The sequence below is a fragment of the Triticum urartu genome, chromosome 5A (genome assembly GCF_056163025.1).
Source record: "Triticum urartu cultivar PI428250 chromosome 5A, HENAU_Tu73, whole genome shotgun sequence".
Lineage (NCBI taxonomy): Eukaryota > Viridiplantae > Streptophyta > Magnoliopsida > Poales > Poaceae > Triticum > Triticum urartu.
In genome coordinates, this window is record NC_141877.1 from 137,908,374 (window position 1) to 137,924,689 (window position 16,316).

Sequence of the window (16,316 nt, forward strand, 5' to 3'; positions counted from 1 at the left end):
ACTCATCTACTACTTCGCCCCTCTTGCTGGATCGAGAAGGCGAGGACGTCACCGAGCCGAACGTGTGCAGAACTCGAAGGTGTCATGCTTTCGGTACTTGGATCGATCGGATCGTGAAGACGTACGACTACATCAACCGCGTTGATATAACGCTTCCGCGAACGGTATACAAGGGTATGTAGACAAAACTCTCCCCTCTCGTTGCTATGCATCACCATGATCCTGCGTGTGCGTAGGAATTTTTTGAAATTACTACGTTCCCCAACACTTGTATGTGTGAAATAAAATTGTTCCGTAGTTGTCTCTTTTCTCGTTTGCGTTCTTCATCCCTGCAGGTACCCAGGATCATGGATGATGGCCATAGAGAGGCTAAGGGCAGGGAGACCGTGAAGTGTTATTCTGAACATCAGTGACAGAGGTTTAGTACGGTAACACGGATCCTATCTCTGGGGATTCAAGAGGTGTAGTCATTAAACGCCCAATGCTTTTGTCTTATTATTGCAATCTTAATTATTGAGGCAACCCTGCAAGATGGATAGGGTGTTCGGTTGGACAACTGACTCTTGATGCAAGATGCGTGCTGGTCATGACGTAATTTGGACATATCCCCCACTTGAGTTTGTAACAAGCACATCTCGATGGGTGACTTCCAATGCACAAATTAAGATCATATATGGCCCCTTCACACACATATGGTTGTAAGCATTAAGACCTCATACACGTACCTATTTTTATTATAAGTGTTTCTAGTGCCAAGTTTGATTTACGACCCGATCAAAAGCTGGAATAATCCTTTAGAGAAAGCTTGTCTGAGAGCCTAGCTTATAGGGCATCATCCTCCCATGGGTTCGATAACTCAGGGTCACCTTTGGGGAAAAAGGCGAGAATCCTTTTATGCTCCATTTCCGGATCACCAAAGGAAGTAATCATGGGCCTCCAAGCACGGAGTTTTGTAGGACAGTAGCAATTTTTTCTCAAGTGGATGACCTAAGATTTATCAATCCATGGGAGGTGTATATTAAAGATGGTTCTGTCTCAAATAACCTTGCTCAAATACAAGAAATCTCTTGTGTCCCCCCCCACACACACCGAATAAAGTTCTCAAGTGTATAAGTGCACCGGTTCAGCGAAGAGAGGGTGATATATGTGTAATATGGATGGTAGAAATATATTTTTATAATCTAAACAAATAGAAAAAGCTAGGTACCAAGTAATAAAAGTAGGCAAAACAGTGTCTCAATACTTGGAAACAAGGCCTAGGGTTCATACTTTCGCTAGTCCATCTCAGGTCAAACCCTTTCTTATGAAGCACCTCCTCTGTGCAATACCATATCACACAATCATACGCCTTCTCGAAGTCTAGCTTGAGAAATAAATGTCTTCGTGAAGGATTGCGATCCCATCGAGGACACTCCCCCCTTGGATAAACATCATCTGGTTAGGCCGGATTACCTTATGAACCACTGGTGCAAGTCTAGAGGCAAGCCCTTTTGCCATATGTTTAAAACTCACATTTACTAATGTGATCGACCTAAGCTGCCAAATGTTGTCCACCCCATTCACTTTCGGGAGTAACATTAGCACCCCATATTAAAGCCCCTTAATATCAATAAGACCTCGTGTGAAGTCATCAATCAACCTAAAAAATATGGGATCCCACAATAGCCTATAATCTCTTATAGAAAATCATGGGAAACGTCCGGGCATGGGGTCGTGTGCGTCTTACTTTCCTCGAGGGATTTCATGATCTTTGTGAGGAAGAAGGGTGTCACAAATTCCATATTGTCCTTCTCCGTGACCCGACCTTCCCCCAATCCCTTTTCGAGATATGATCCCTTCCCGGCTCCGAGACCCCTAGGAACTCGTGGTATAAATCATAGATGTGGTGCCGGAGCGCAAGATCCCCAGAGATGAACGTGTCATCCATCCGGAGAGCCCTAATCATATATTGGCTCCGCCTCCCATTAACGATAGCATGAAAAAGTGTGGTGCTCGTGTCCCCCTCTAGAATCCATTGTTACCTCCCCCTTTGCTGCTAGTATAACTCCTCGTAGCATGTGAGAAAGGCCAGTTTTGTCTTCAATCTCATGCTTTCGTGCCCACTCCATGGACGAAAGGTCCAGTCCATACCCTCAGCCATGATGGCTTCTTTCCTACGCTTAAGATTGCTACCCATATTCGCGCCCAACCTCGAAGATGATGTCACAACCGACTAATACAATGTTGCCATCCATCCAACTCATCACACAAAGGCACGCATTGGTGCGGGGGTCGAGCCTTCGCCTGATTCCACACGTCGATCACCATGTCCACAAGAAACAGTTGGATCAACCATTGTTTCTCAATGAAGAAACGCCTCACAAGCCACCTCTCCTCCTCCCTAGAGAACAACTGGAGAGTACAATGATTGGATCCCAGCTTAAGTTCCGCTGCGAGGGACCATCACGAGAATCTAGTCTCCCAATCACTAGTCACAAACACCTGATCTAGCACGCACTGCACAGGGTCATCTCTCTCTCTCTCTCTCTCTCTCTCTCTCTCACGCGCGCGCGCGCACGCGCGTTCGTGCAAACTCTTGTGTGTGGTTCTAAGTCTATAGAAATCGCAGATGAGCGACATTAGAGAGATTAGAGTTCCTTAGTTGACATTTATATGTGACTCATCCTAATTTGCACATTCTTGATAATTTTTAGAGAATAATGCTGCAAAAGCATTCACGTCCTCTTTGCACTGGCATACCGCTTGAATTCTCGCCTCCCATGCTCCGCTAGTCAGCCACCTAGTTCATGCTTCGTGCAATGCTTAGTCTAGGTCAAACGTGTTATCGATGATCTCAGCGTTGACCTGGCAGGGAAAAGGAAAGATGAAGGGAAAGTGTGAGGCAAATCCACCAAAGCTGAGAAAACCAATTCAGGCAACAAAATAAATAAACAACAGCAACGCGAGTTAAATAAACCGGTTAGGGCTAAACTACGCTTTCCAACTCCAATCCCAACTACTAGTACACACTACTAGTACCAGGTTTTCCATTCCTGCCCTCCGAGAATCTGCTCTTGTCCGGAAACACCCTCCAAATTTGTTACATTCACATTTTCTTTCTGGTGACAAAGCTGACCTCCAAAAACAACCAAGAAATCTCACGACGCGTCCTCCTCCCACTCCTCTCCTCCCCCCTCTCGCCATGGCCGGCCGCCTCCTCGCCGCCCCTCTCCTCCTCCTTGTGCTCCTCCAGCTCCCCGTGCCGTCCCAGGTGCACGCGTACCCGCTCGCGGCGGCACACTCTGGTCGGTGCCGAAGGCCGGAGGAGAGGCCGCCGCCGTTCCTCCAGGGGCTCCGGCGAACCTGCTGCACCGCGACGGAGGGGCACCCGGCCGAGGAGGTGCGTATCTCAACCATAGCTCCGAGCTGGATTGGTTGGCTACAAATTGTTTGCTTTTTTTGGGTGTGCCTGTGCATTTATTGTGTGGATGAATCCGGAGATTCGTTCGTACGGTTCTTCATCGATCTCTTTCTCTCGTGAATTCGGGTTCGCCCCTCGATTCGTATGTCACACAATTTAATGTCCGGTTCCTAAATCTTGATGCTATTTAGGTGCCACCAAGTTAGTTTTGTTTTTTTACAGGTTTCAGAAGTAAATTGAGCGAATTCACTTTGCAATTCTTGGGGGAAAAAGTTGACGTTTATCATGATGGGATTCTGTTCTATAGTTTTGATTTGGTTAGGCGATTTCCCTTCAATTTCATTCGGGGCGAAATAAACCGTTCTTGTTTTATTTATTTTTGTGCAAGCTGATTGGGTATTAGTCAACGCAGGAGTATGAAGGTTCAGTTGGGTGGCTAGTCTGGCTCTTATCCTGCATCAAATCATCTTTTGTTTTCCACAAATATTGCGCTCGAAAATAAATTTATTTGGAATGCGTTGGCATCTTTCATCGGTTCAAGCTTTTCAAGATGCCAATTTAGGGGCAATTCAGCTAGATTCCGTGTGTTGTTTCGGTGTCATTGAGCGGATCAGTGTCCTCATTTCCGCAACTTATTGTGCTTATGACACCAGTTCTTGTCAGTTCATTCTGCAAGTAAAATAAAATTTCATGTAGTAGTGAATCAGAACGTATAAGTTACCATTGAGCGTTTGGGATGCCTGCATTTGGATTCACTTTTCTAAGAGGTTTAAATGCCTCAATGGATTGCCTGCCAATGAAACGGCGGTAATATGATGGTTATGTCATAGCAGTTCCCTATAGTCTCTGCTCTCTAGTCAATTTGCTGTAGTGTGGATAATTAGCAAATAGACTGAAAATCATCCTCTTATGAGGTGTGAGTCCTTTGGTCCGTGCCGTGCTTAATATTAACCTCACCTTGAAAAACTTTGCAGGTTAATGGGGAGGAACTTATCAGAGAGTTGGGTGGAAAGGAGTACACTGCTGTCCTCTTCTATGCATCATGGTGCCCTTTCTCTCATAGAATGAGACCAATCTTCGACGATCTTAGCTCAATGTATCCACATATTAAGCACTTGGCTGTAGAACAGTCCAACGTGATGCCAACGTAAGACCGTTATGCGTAGTGGTGTTCCTGTCATCCTTGCCCATTAATATGACCGACGGCCTTAACTAATACCTCCTTATGATTTGCAGAGTTTTATCAAGATATGGTGTCCGCAGCCTTCCTTCTATACTAATAGCACATGAGTCATATGCATTTTGGCCTCTTGTTGCCAAAGATCTCAACTCACTGGTCAACTTCTACTCTGCTGTTACTGGTAGGTTTCTCAATGCTCATTGTGCATTTACTGAGTTGTAACCCACCTGATATCCTTATGTGATTAGCAAATTATGGGTACAGTGGTACGCCACTGTTTTAGTATGAAATATTAATCATCTTACTGTCCAAACAGCCTGTGCTCTATTGGCACAACTGGAAAGACGGGAATAGTAGTTCTATGGATAAGATGGCAACAGTAATTCTCTGGAGGAGAAATGGCAATACAATTATATGTATGTTAAATATGCACAGATGTAATTGCCATTATTTTACTATAACCTAACCAGTATGATTGTTAGATTAGATACTGCACTAGCATTAGCTCGTCACACTTCGATAATGTTACTAAATTCATAGAAAAATAGGAAGTATGTGGTGGTACTCTTGTTCTGTCTTAACAGAGACTCTGTTCGATGCAGGACAAGAACCAGTTGCATATCTTGGTCCACGGAAGGGGAACACAACCGAAAGAAGCACACAGTATGCGAAGCTTTGGAGTGGTTCAGTCAGCGAATCAGTGAAGAGCGAGCCCTACCTAGCATTCAGCATCCTCTTTATTTGCCTGAGGATATTCTTGTTCTTCTTCCCAAAGTTCTTCGCCTGCATCAAAGGCTTGTGGGCCCAATACTTCCGGCATGCCAACTTTGGAGTCCTTGCCAAATTGACCCAGCTGCTCGAATGTGTGCCCCATGCGGTGGATGTAAGGAAGATGTGGAGCAAATGGAGGCTCATGGTTGGAGCCATAAACATGAGAGTCTGGGCATCATCTCTAGCTTCCGTGTCTCTTGGTGGGCAATCTTCTCCCCGAGCTGCTAGATTGGATTGATGGTTTGGATTTTAACGTCGAGCGGGAGAGCATGCGGGCTGTTTGAATTGCGCTGGATGTGGAAGCTCCTGTAACTCACATGAACATGTAGTGAAACATCTTGTTTGTAGCCTGTAAATCTTAGGGATACTGTTGAGCCTGTGTAGACCACACTGTAACATTAATCATGAGTACCAATTGTCATAGTTTTTGAGCAACTGGGCACACATCATAAGCCCTTGTACTATTTTTCACATGTAATCTGCAATTGCAGTATGTTCATCTGTCTTGTACTAATAAGTGAAAGACATTTCGACCTATGTTTTCATATAGTACCACCAGGGATAAAAAGTGTAAAATCAATTCTTCTGGCTAAAGCAAAAACTCTGAAGTAAAACATGGAACCAGAAACCAATTTAATTTGCCGTATCCTTTCATGGACAATATATTGATCTCTCCTGTCATCTACATTGAAGGTGTGCAAAAAAGTGTGTTGTTTGTAACCAGGAACAATGGTAACAAGTGATACAAAATAATACATGGAACTCAGTACAAACTAGCAGCAGCTATGCACCACGATGAATCAAAATGTGCCCGGCTCCTGATGCCATGGATTGTAGCGGAGGTCACTGTCTCATTTATCAGTTCTCGCCGAGGGTATACCTGACAAACCTCCGTACCTTGATGTTCTCCCCCAGGCCGGCGATCGTCTCCTTAACAAGATCCTTCACCGTCTTGCTGTCATCCTTGATGAAGGGCTGCTCCAGGAGGGCCATCACTCCGAGCCTCTTTGATATCCGCCCTTCCACGATCTTCTCCCTGATGTTTTCGGGTTTCGACTGCAGGTCCTCCCTCTGCATCTCAATCTCCTTCTCCTTGCTGACAACACTCTCTGGTATGTCCTCCATTGAGACATATTCAACCTGTGGGCATGCCACCACTTGCATTGCGAGGTCATTCACCAGCTCCTTGAATTTCTCATTGCGAGCCACAAAGTCGGTCTCAGAGTTGATTTCAATCATGCACCCTATACGGTTGTCGTGGATGTACGAGCCAATCAGGCCTTCAGCGGTCAGGCGAGAAGACTTCTTGTCTGCAGACGAGAGGCCCTTTTTCCTGAGGAACTCCTGAGCCCCCTGAAGGTCACCCCCAGTCTCAGCCAGCGCTTTCTTGCAGTCCATCATACCAGCGCCAGTTTCATCTCGGAGTTGCTTTACCAATGCAGCTGAAATTGCCACAGCTGGTTTCCTGGAAACATAGGTATGTCAAGTTATATTGAGTGTTGACTTTAGGGGAAATGATCTATGCAATTAGAAGTTAGAAATGCCAAGACAGTAAAAACATTCTGGTGCACATATTATGCACACCCCAAGAAACATAAACAGCACATATGAGCAACATGAGATTCTGAGAGGAAGATTACTTCTCTGCAGCTTCAACCGATTCCTCAGGCTTGTCATCCTTCAGAGGAGCAGCTGGTGGTGGCTTCGCGGCTGTCTGGGCTGCAACTTCAGCAGCAAAATCCTGGCTTTTTTTCTCCAACCCTTCTCCCAGGTTGTACCGAACAAACCTCCTCACCTTCATGTTCTCTCCAATTGTAGCAATAGTTTGCTTCACCCATTCACCCGTTGTGACCTTGTCATTCTTGATGAATGGTTGTTCAAGCAATGCAAATTCTCCAAGCCTCTTCTTTACTCGGCCCTCGACAATCTTAGCGCGGATCTGCTCAGGCTTCGACAGCAAGTCCTCCCTCTGCATCTCCAACTCTGTCTCCTTCTTCACAACCTCCTCAGGGACATCGTCAATGGAAATGTAATTTACTTGAGGGCAAGCAGCAGCTTGCATGGCAAGATCATCGACCAACTCCTTAAAGACATCACCTCGTGATACAAAGTCAGTCTCACAGTTCAATTCAATAAGGATACCGATTCTGCTGTCATGTATGTAAGAACCAATTCTTCCCTCTGCAGTGGCTCTTCCAGCCCTCTTGTCAGCAGCAGCCAGCCCTTTCTTCCGGAGGAATTCTTGAGCTTTATCAATGTCACCACTCGATTCAGCAAGAGCCTTTTTGCAGTCCATCATGCCTGCTCCAGTTGCGTCACGCAACTGCTTGACAAGAGCAGGAGAAATAGTTGCTGCACAGATGCAGAAAAGAACATCAAAATCTTTCTTCTGCTGCCCTAACAACAGTTCATCAATAAAGTACAATATGCAGTGAACTGTGCTGCAGAAAATGCAGGGACAGGTATGTTTTTTAAAATGAAATTGCAAATAATGGAGGTGTTAATTAGAAGAATTAGTGCACCTGTTAACTTACACTGCATCCATAAAAGCTTTAGGACCATCAACTGGTGTCGCATTTTATAATAAGTTCTGATTGATATTTGAAAATCAAAATTTGCATCGGGCAATCACTTTCTAAATGCATTTACGGGACACAGTTACACGTCATAGAGAAATCTCTTTATGCCATATATTAAACAAAAAACTTAAAACTTTCAGTGCTGTCAACAAATTTGTAGGAAAATGTGTAGTTGCCACATGAAACAAAACAAAAATCAGACCGAAGCTATGCAAATGAAGAGGAAGAAAGCATCCTAATGCGATGTTCCAAAAACTGAAGCCAAACCAAAGTATCATGTTGAGGCTTATCCTCCATAGTTCAAAACTGTACAGTGGCGGATGAGGTGATATCTGGATTGTACATGTTGAGGCTTATCCGACCAACTCAAACCTTTGAGCCAGCGAGGAAACAAAATTAAGTGCATTGATTCTTGCGTCATTTACCAAAGTAAGGAACAATACCACAAGAAGAAATGTAAAAAGAACTGGCAAAAGGAGTTGCTTGAACAGTTTACATGCAATCTATCCTAATACTCTTCCTAATTAGGTAGAGTTGCTTGAAGAGCCTTTCGCAGACAGGATGTGACTGATCAAATTACTACATGTCAGGGCCTTTTGCAGATAAGATCTTGTCGACAAAATTACTGCTGACCTGTGGTTGTGCTTGCTTCTGCAGCTCCAGCAGCAGAAACCTCTGTGGTTTTCTCATCCGAGGCTGCTACTTCCTCAGTTACCACAGCAGGCTCGCTACTTGCAGTTGCAGGAACCTCCGGCACTGATTCTTCTGGCTCCTCAACCTTATCAAGAGGAGTGATTTCCTCAACGGCGCCAGTGACAGCTTCTGTTGAAGGGCTGTCCTCCTCTTTGCTTTCAACTTCAGTAGCAGAAACTGTAGGAGGCTCAACGGCGCCAGTGACAGCTTCTGTTGAAGCGCTGTCCTCCTCTTTGCTTTCAACTTCAGTAACAGAAACTGTAGGAGGCTCAACGACGCCAGTGACAGCTTCTGTTAAAGAACTATCCTCTTTGCTTTCAATTTCAGTAGGAGGCTCAACGAGCTTGTCGTCAACGGTGCTTTCAACCCCAGAAGTTGAAACTGAAGTCTCAGTCTCAACTTCTGTTTTCACTTCTGGAGCCGTAACCTTTTCCCTCTGGTCCAAGAATGCAGAGATTTCCTTGCTCCTACGGAAAGCTAACTCGAAAGCGTTGGTCCCTCTGGACCATCCCTGCTTCAGGTTGGTGTTTAACGACGACAACTCGTCGTCATCATCTTCTCCCCCCTTCATCGTCAATGTGACCTGGCCTCGTGCTACATTCAACACTTTCACCGTTACCTCTTGACCAACCTCCAGTGCGGAATGCCCGATAAGGGTAAACAGTGCCGCTGCTTCCTCTTCCCTTGGGAGGAATCCTTCTTCTCCATCAGGCAGTGTCACAAATGACCCTGTTCTTGTCGAATTTTTCACAGTGCCAGTCAGAGATTGTCCTCGTGTATACTTTGCCTCGTCTATCTTCTTGAAATCCTTTGTTTGCCTTGGTGAGCTTCTAGGCGCAGCTGCAGTTGGGCTCCTCCCACCGCTTGGAGCCGTAGGTGCTTCCTTGACATAATCTCCACCGGTCCGCATTGTCAAGGAGATGCGCCTTGTTTCTTTATTTACTTCCACTAATTTCACTGACACCTCTTGCCCAACAGTGAAGAGGGTAGATATATCTTCGACAAAACCGTCACTTACTCTGGAGATATGAACAAGGCCTTCGGTGAATGCTCCAATGTCGACAAAGACTCCAAATGGCTTGATAGACCTGACTTTCCCGGTAAAGGATGCACCAGGAACTAGATCACCATCCTTCAACGGCGGCATCTCGCTCTTACGTGGGTTGCGACCTAACTTGGGAGGGGAGGAAGCCGGGCTCTTGCTAGCCACAGCCTGCCCAGTAGTTTCAGCAGCGGCAGGTGTGGCATCGGAAGTTTCTCCTGCCGGAGATGACGAACCCTCCACCGTGACATCGGTCCCAACAGCTGCTGCCGACAAGGTCCTTAGCCTGTTGTTAGCAGAGGACCAGCTCCTTTTGTACATGCTGATCAAGTGGAATGGTGTCTGTGGCTGCAGCAGCCCATGGCGCGAGGGCGATGTGACTCTTGAATACCTCTCAGAACCACGGAACCTTCTTATCTGGATTTCTCGGCTGGGCCTGAAACTGCCTATGTGGAACAGGCTGATGGTGCCAACAGAGCAATGAACCACCGGCGTCATGCTGAATTCAGGGGAGCTGTATCAGAATCTTGATTCCTTGAGAACCCTGCACGAGGACAGAGACTCGTTTCAGCACCACGCAAGAAGAGCAAAATAATCTGACGAACAAAGAGCAATACATGATAAGAGATGCTGTGAAAGAGCATCACTTGAGAAGTGCAAACATGCATGCGTAGGCAGTCTCTGACCCAGCAAAATTTTGGGGGAGCAACTATTGCACTGGATTCTGAATATGCTTCCTGTCCAGCATTCCAGTGCCTACGTACACAGCGAGTACCACCCTACAATTTATCGCTTTACAGGGTGGGAGAACGGGCTGTAGTGCTCCGAAACAAGACGACCGTCGGCAGTCGGCGCAGGCATACCCACAAACACGTCCCGCGCAAGCGATGGCAAAGGAGATGCTTAAGAGGGTAGAGCAAGGGCGGGAGGGAGACGAGAGGCATGGACGACGGCGCTGGCCGCATTAGGGTCGCCGACGAGCTAGCTACGCGGGACAGGGGCGGCACGGGCGGGAACACGGCGTTACCTCGTCGGGGCGACGGCGAGCTCCCGCGGTGGCCGTCGTGAGGAGAGGGAGGGAGGCTGAGGAGGAGGCGGAGGGGTCGCTGGGGATATATAGCCTTATCTGGAAACGAAACGGAGGAGCAGAGGTGATAGACTGATGCTAGCAGTGGATGGCTGGGATGGACGGGGCGCGCAGTTTTGCTGTGCCGCTGGACCTGGCCCGCTCCGCTGCCCCGACGGGTTGCCTTTGAGTTCCGTCGGTCTTTTTTTCTGAGGGGAGAGTTCCGTCGGTCAGTTGTGCGTGTCCCATGTGTGTGTGTGTGTGTGCAGGTTTTTTCAAAGTCGTGCGTGTGCAGGTTCTCCACCTTGTAAAAACCGTGGCTGTCTATCTGACACCTTGTAAGAACCGTGGTTATCTGATAGGACAGGGACAGACAGTGCTGTTTTTGAGCGTTTTCTCCACCGCCGCCGTCCGGTTCGTCCCCGCCGCTGTTTCTGCCGTCGCCGCAGCCACCACCCAACCGCCAAGCATCCACCCATCCATCACCGCACCGCCCGCATGCTGCGAATCGACCGTATTTTGTGCCGCTCCACTGCCGGCGCCTGGTTCGTTTCTGCCGCCGTTTTCGTTGTCGCTGCCGCTCATCAGCCATTGCCGCCCCACCGCACAGCTTTTGTCCCACGGCTGCGGCCCGGTTCAAACGCCGCGTTATGACTGCCGTCGCTCAGCCGTCTCAATTCTAGTTTTTACATCTTCATTTACATCATCTATTGGAGTTACACTTTTATATCATCAATTTACATCATTCGTTGAAGTTGCCGCTTTTTTGGAGATGTAAAAAACACTTTTTGAATATGTAAATTTTCACCTCTCCTGTTTTACATCTTTAAATTTCCATCTTCTATTGAAGATGCTCTAAGTATATAAATGTACAGGCAGCGCGGCCTCAGTAATACCACAATAACCAGGACAACAAACGTGGTGTCGTATGGTCTAAGCATTCCTACAGCGAATCCATTCGCACAAATTCAACAGGGCTCGCAAAAAAAAAAAACACCTGCATCATAGGATTCCGGCGGTTTGTGCACATATTTGTACTCAGCGTATCCACCGACCACCCAACAGAAAAAAAAAACACAGTTCAGTGATGTACCTCCCCGTTCATATAGTCATATCAGTTTCATAATGCATGAAGATGTTTCTAAAAAGAATAATGCATGAACATATGCAAGCTGACGGTTAAGAAAAACATCTCTACAGAAGTTTCTTCCATGCCAACACTCATGTTCCCATGTCAGCAAAACAACCCAGCTCAAGCAAAAACGGTGAAATTTTCATGCGGACACTCTTACATTAATAAGGTAGTTAAAGAGGTTGCAACAATTCCCGAGTGCTGGAGCCCACTCGTTGCAGCAGCGTTCGAGAAAGACCACGCTACACGACCAGATGATCACACAGAGCATGGGCCGTCCCTTGTAGAGGAACCGATCTACCACTGCTCTTTAAGTTTCTACTGCGGGGCCACCAAAGAAGTGACGCCATTTCTACTCTCCGTTCATGCACTGATTTATTCGTTGCTCGGATTCTCCGTCTTGGTACCTTCTATACCCACCGTGTCATCTTCCGTCTTGGTACCTTCTATGCCCGCCGTGTCATCTTCCGTCTTGGTACCTTCTATGCCCGCCATGTCATCTTCCGTCTTCGTACCTTCTATGCCCGCCATGTCATCTTCCGTCTTGGTATCTTCTTTGCCCGCCGTGTCATCTTCCGTCTTGGTACCTTCTATGCCCGCCGTGTCATCTTCCGTCTTGGTACCTTCTATGCCCACCATGTCATCTTCCGTCTTCGTACCTTCTATGCCCGCCATGCCATCTTCTTCAGGGGCCTCCTGCTGCAATCAAGAATGGAAAAGGTCAGGCGAAGTAATTACTAGACAATCATCTGAGCATGTATGATTCCACCATACTGTCACTTATATCTACTTGTTTTCCTGGTACTAGTGTTAACATACCTACTTAGCACATGCACAATGATTTCAAAAGAGAACTAGTTGTGAATCCTCTAAAAAGATCAAGCTACGTTAGGAGAAGATGTCATGCTAAATTTCAGGATTTGGATTTACAGTTCTCAACATTCTTGATTGTTCAGAAACATGGGCAGGTTCTGTAATTCAACAAGAGGTACAAAATCAATCATTGCCAGTCTGCCTTAGCCGCTAGCCGTGTAATAGGTAAATACTCACATTCTTTTCCTCCTCAACCCCACTGCCTTCATCATTATTTTCTGGATTATCCTCCAACTGAGAAAAGAGGGGAAGGGGCACAGGTTAAGAAACCGTTTCACAAAATTTAATGAAGTGCTACTATAACCATTAATAAGACAAGTGCTTATCATATATGGTTGCAACTACCTATGTATCCATGAATTGCTCAAACTAATCATTATAAGAACACAAGTAATTAATACCGTATGGTTGCAATAAGTTATACATCCGAAAATATATTGACAGGATAGTTAATGTTTGAGCAGGTATACTAAACCAGAAATATACTTACTTTCAGGTCCCCCATGTTTGCTAATGCACCCTCACTTGTATTTTCCTCCACACTTCCTTTGTTCCCATCAGTTTCGGTAGAATCTTCTAGCTGAAAGAAAATGAAGCAGACATTGAACAAAAAAGGTAGACAGCAATGCTTTACACCATCATCGAATGTAAAATAGGCAATTACCCATCCGAAAATATATTGACAGGATAGTTAATGTTTGAGCAGGTATACTAAACCACCCGCAAAAAAAAGAGCAGGTATATTAAACCAGAAATACACTTACTTTCAGGTCCCCCATGTTTGCTAATGCACCCTCACTTGTATTTTCCTCTCCAGTTCCTTTGTTCCCATCAGTTTCGGTAGCATCTTCTAGCTAAAGGAAAATGAAGCAGACATTGAACAAAAAAGGTAGACAGCAATGCTTTACACCATCATGAATGTAAAAAAGGTAATCACCCCCAAATTCTTCAAGCTAATAGTCACATCTTCCTGTTGCTTCTTAAGGGTGGTCCTCAGTTCTTGGAAATCCTGGTATGGGCAAAGGAGATAAAGCAGTTAGCCAACGGTACCAAAATAAGAGATTAATAGTTAAAACCTTTTTACAGAATATTGGGACACGTCCTTACTGATTTCAGCTGGTCTATTTCACTATTAAGTGCAGTTTTGATATCGGAGATTTCCTGCAAGACATAGAATGATAAATAAGTTGGTATTCAAATGCAAGGAGTGCTGCAGCACAAGTGCTAGCTCACAGTTAGTTTGCATTCGTTCAAGGAAGGTTGTATTGTTTGGAAGTATGGACACATGTAGAAACTTTCTGACCAAAGGAACTATCATCCTTCATTATCCCCTTGCATGTTTTATTGAACCCAGACCCAAAAACAAAGCAAACTATCATCCAATCACTGAAATATGACAACCGTTCTGCAAATAATGTGTCGATACAATACAGTAGTTCTGGTGATACAAGAGAGAACATATGTAAATTCAGAAAAACAAATTATTGATATAGAAGATATCATCAAGTGAAGTGCGCAGAGACTCACAGTTTTGTATTTCTGCACTTGGGTGTCTAAATTGCTTCTCCAGCTCTGCAAATCCTAAAAAGGAAACAGGGTAATTATATTAACAAAGCACAACAATTCCAAGTGAAGAAATGAAATAATGTGCAAATTGTAACAAAATGTAAACACGCCCATTATGCATTTAAGGGCTTTGCTCTGAAAATATAACCATATCCATATTACTCCATGTTTTAGGTATTACAAGTAAAGACAACAAAGATGTAATTTCTATTTCTGGTGAGCCCACGCTCATTAAGGTGTGCCCTTCAAATGGTAAGATGAAACTTGCGCGCACAGATACCATGTTATTACACTACTATGGAACAAATGGGAACCATCTAACAAAGCAAAACATTCATTAAATAAATTAAGAAAGATGCATGAAAAGAAGAATAAAGATGTCTACTTTACAATATTTCAGCATACCTCCTTAAGACCTCGAAGTCTTCCCAAAAGCTCTGACTGTGATTCATTTAATTCCTGTTATTCAAAAACACAGAAAGGTTTATTTCCTTCTTTCTCTCAGAATCTTAGAATACAAGCATTGTTTATAAACATATCAGCACAAAAGGACAATGCTGAATCGAAGAGCTATGATAGATTCAATATAATCAGAAACAAGGGACTTGGGACAATTTATGGGTAAAATAACATAGCATGGTAACCACTTACTGAACAATTATGAGATTGGTCGCATTGACAAATTGACAAAATGCTACATACCTATATATCAGAACTAGAATTGTTCATCCATGAATCCTAGAATAGGAAGGTCCAGGATTCAGCGCTCAACACAGAAGAAGGTTACCCCCACACATTGATTCAGATGAAACTGGTTCTTGAACATTATTTTTATCACTTTTTTCATTGAAGATTGAACACGTGATTTTCTGATCTTAATCACTGAACTCCAAATCTTCTGAATTCTAGAAGCATGGTCTGTAACTTTGACGATGAAGCCATTGTTTAGTATCCCTAGTCCCTACTAATGAGGTGGAGAATATGGATGTTGTTCTCAAAGTGCTGGGCTTTGGTGGAATTCAGGAACCTAGTATGTAGGAATGCAAGTAAAATAACTAATTATGGTATGTCTGTAATGACTTCTCAAACATGACGCAAGTTGGTAATGCAGTCGTGTTCCTTAGGACTTGATGATGCAAGCATTTACAACAGTCATGGTTACAACCACTATACAAATCTGCTCGTAGCTGGCAATCCAACCAGTAACGCTTAGCTAACATGTGTTCTAGTTGCACTTGTTTTTTTCTATCTCCCCGTCTTCATGCTCACAAATGTCACACACACACACACACACAAATAATGCTGCGATTCAGGAAACCTACAATTCATCGTAGCCTAAAAAAAATGCTGCTAATATAAGAGAACTTCAGAAAGAAATACGAGGAAAGGGGATCCTCACCGAGATCTTCTCCGCCACCGGCAGCAGCTCCTCACTCCTCTGCAAAACGAGGCAAACGATCAGAAACCAGACCGCGGGTACTGAGATCGGAGGATGAGGATGGGCTGGCCGGTGCTCACCGCCGGAGACGGGGAGTTCTCGCCCGTCGCCGCCTCCGCTGCCACAACCGCAGCCGCGGGCGTCGGGGATGCTTCGGAATCGGACATGAGGATCGAGGGAGGGAGCGCGCTGGTGGTGGCTAGGGTTAGGGTTTCGCAGGGGGGCGGCACTAACGTTGCGCGTGAGACAGAGAGATTTGAAACTCAAACCGAAATGGGAAGGACGGAAGGTGGTGGGTGGTCTGGTTATACGAGGAGAGGCCGCTGCGCTTGGTCTCTCACCGTCAGTTTTTTTTTCAAGTTTATTGAACGACTTAAAACGCAGGATTTTTCTGGCCGGTCGGCCGGCTAACGCTAGCGCCGGTCGCTCGCGGGCCATCTGATCAACAATGCACCGCTGGCTCCCGGCCGTCTGATCAAAGATCACACGAGATTCGCTCCCGCATCACTTGGTAGCCACCACGTAATTATTCCACTCGTGCTTTATCTCTCGTGCTTATCTTCGACGAAGCCTCTC

The 16,316-nt window shown here is 45.4% G+C and overlaps 3 protein-coding genes across 4 annotated transcripts; 1 reads left to right on the forward strand and 2 right to left on the reverse strand.

The window, feature by feature from the left end:
• The first annotated feature begins 3,058 nt into the window (after positions 1-3,058).
• LOC125508178 (5'-adenylylsulfate reductase-like 6) lies at positions 3,059-5,888 on the forward strand. The gene is made up of 4 exons (XM_048672785.2): positions 3,059-3,379; positions 4,375-4,547; positions 4,637-4,761; positions 5,183-5,888. The coding sequence occupies exons 1-4, from the start codon at positions 3,182-3,184 to the stop codon at positions 5,587-5,589; spliced, it is 903 nt and encodes a 300-aa protein (XP_048528742.1). The 5' UTR covers positions 3,059-3,181; the 3' UTR covers positions 5,590-5,888.
• Positions 5,889-5,960: 72 nt separating this feature from the next.
• On the reverse strand, positions 5,961-10,922 carry EMB2726 (elongation factor Ts family protein). The gene is made up of 4 exons (XM_048672783.2): positions 10,693-10,922; positions 8,564-10,209; positions 6,992-7,703; positions 5,961-6,816 (listed from the first exon to the last, which is right to left on the reverse strand). Exons 2-4 carry the CDS (start codon positions 10,161-10,163, stop codon positions 6,210-6,212), a joined length of 2,919 nt encoding a protein of 972 aa, XP_048528740.2. The 5' UTR covers positions 10,164-10,209; positions 10,693-10,922; the 3' UTR covers positions 5,961-6,209.
• A 1,061-nt stretch (positions 10,923-11,983) lies between these two features.
• LOC125508177 (uncharacterized) lies at positions 11,984-16,038 on the reverse strand. 2 transcript variants are annotated; one of them, XM_087525680.1, is made up of 10 exons: positions 15,821-16,038; positions 15,702-15,740; positions 14,708-14,761; positions 14,264-14,317; positions 13,844-13,897; positions 13,674-13,745; positions 13,501-13,590; positions 13,227-13,316; positions 12,914-12,970; positions 11,984-12,562 (listed from the first exon to the last, which is right to left on the reverse strand). In XM_087525680.1, the coding sequence occupies exons 1-10, from the start codon at positions 15,905-15,907 to the stop codon at positions 12,239-12,241; spliced, it is 921 nt and encodes a 306-aa protein (XP_087381806.1). In that variant the 5' UTR covers positions 15,908-16,038; the 3' UTR covers positions 11,984-12,238. The 2 variants fall into 2 exon arrangements, with proteins under 2 accessions (XP_087381806.1, XP_087381805.1); XM_087525679.1 differs by having other exon boundaries at positions 11,984-12,559; positions 15,821-15,929.
• Positions 16,039-16,316: the final 278 nt, after the last annotated feature.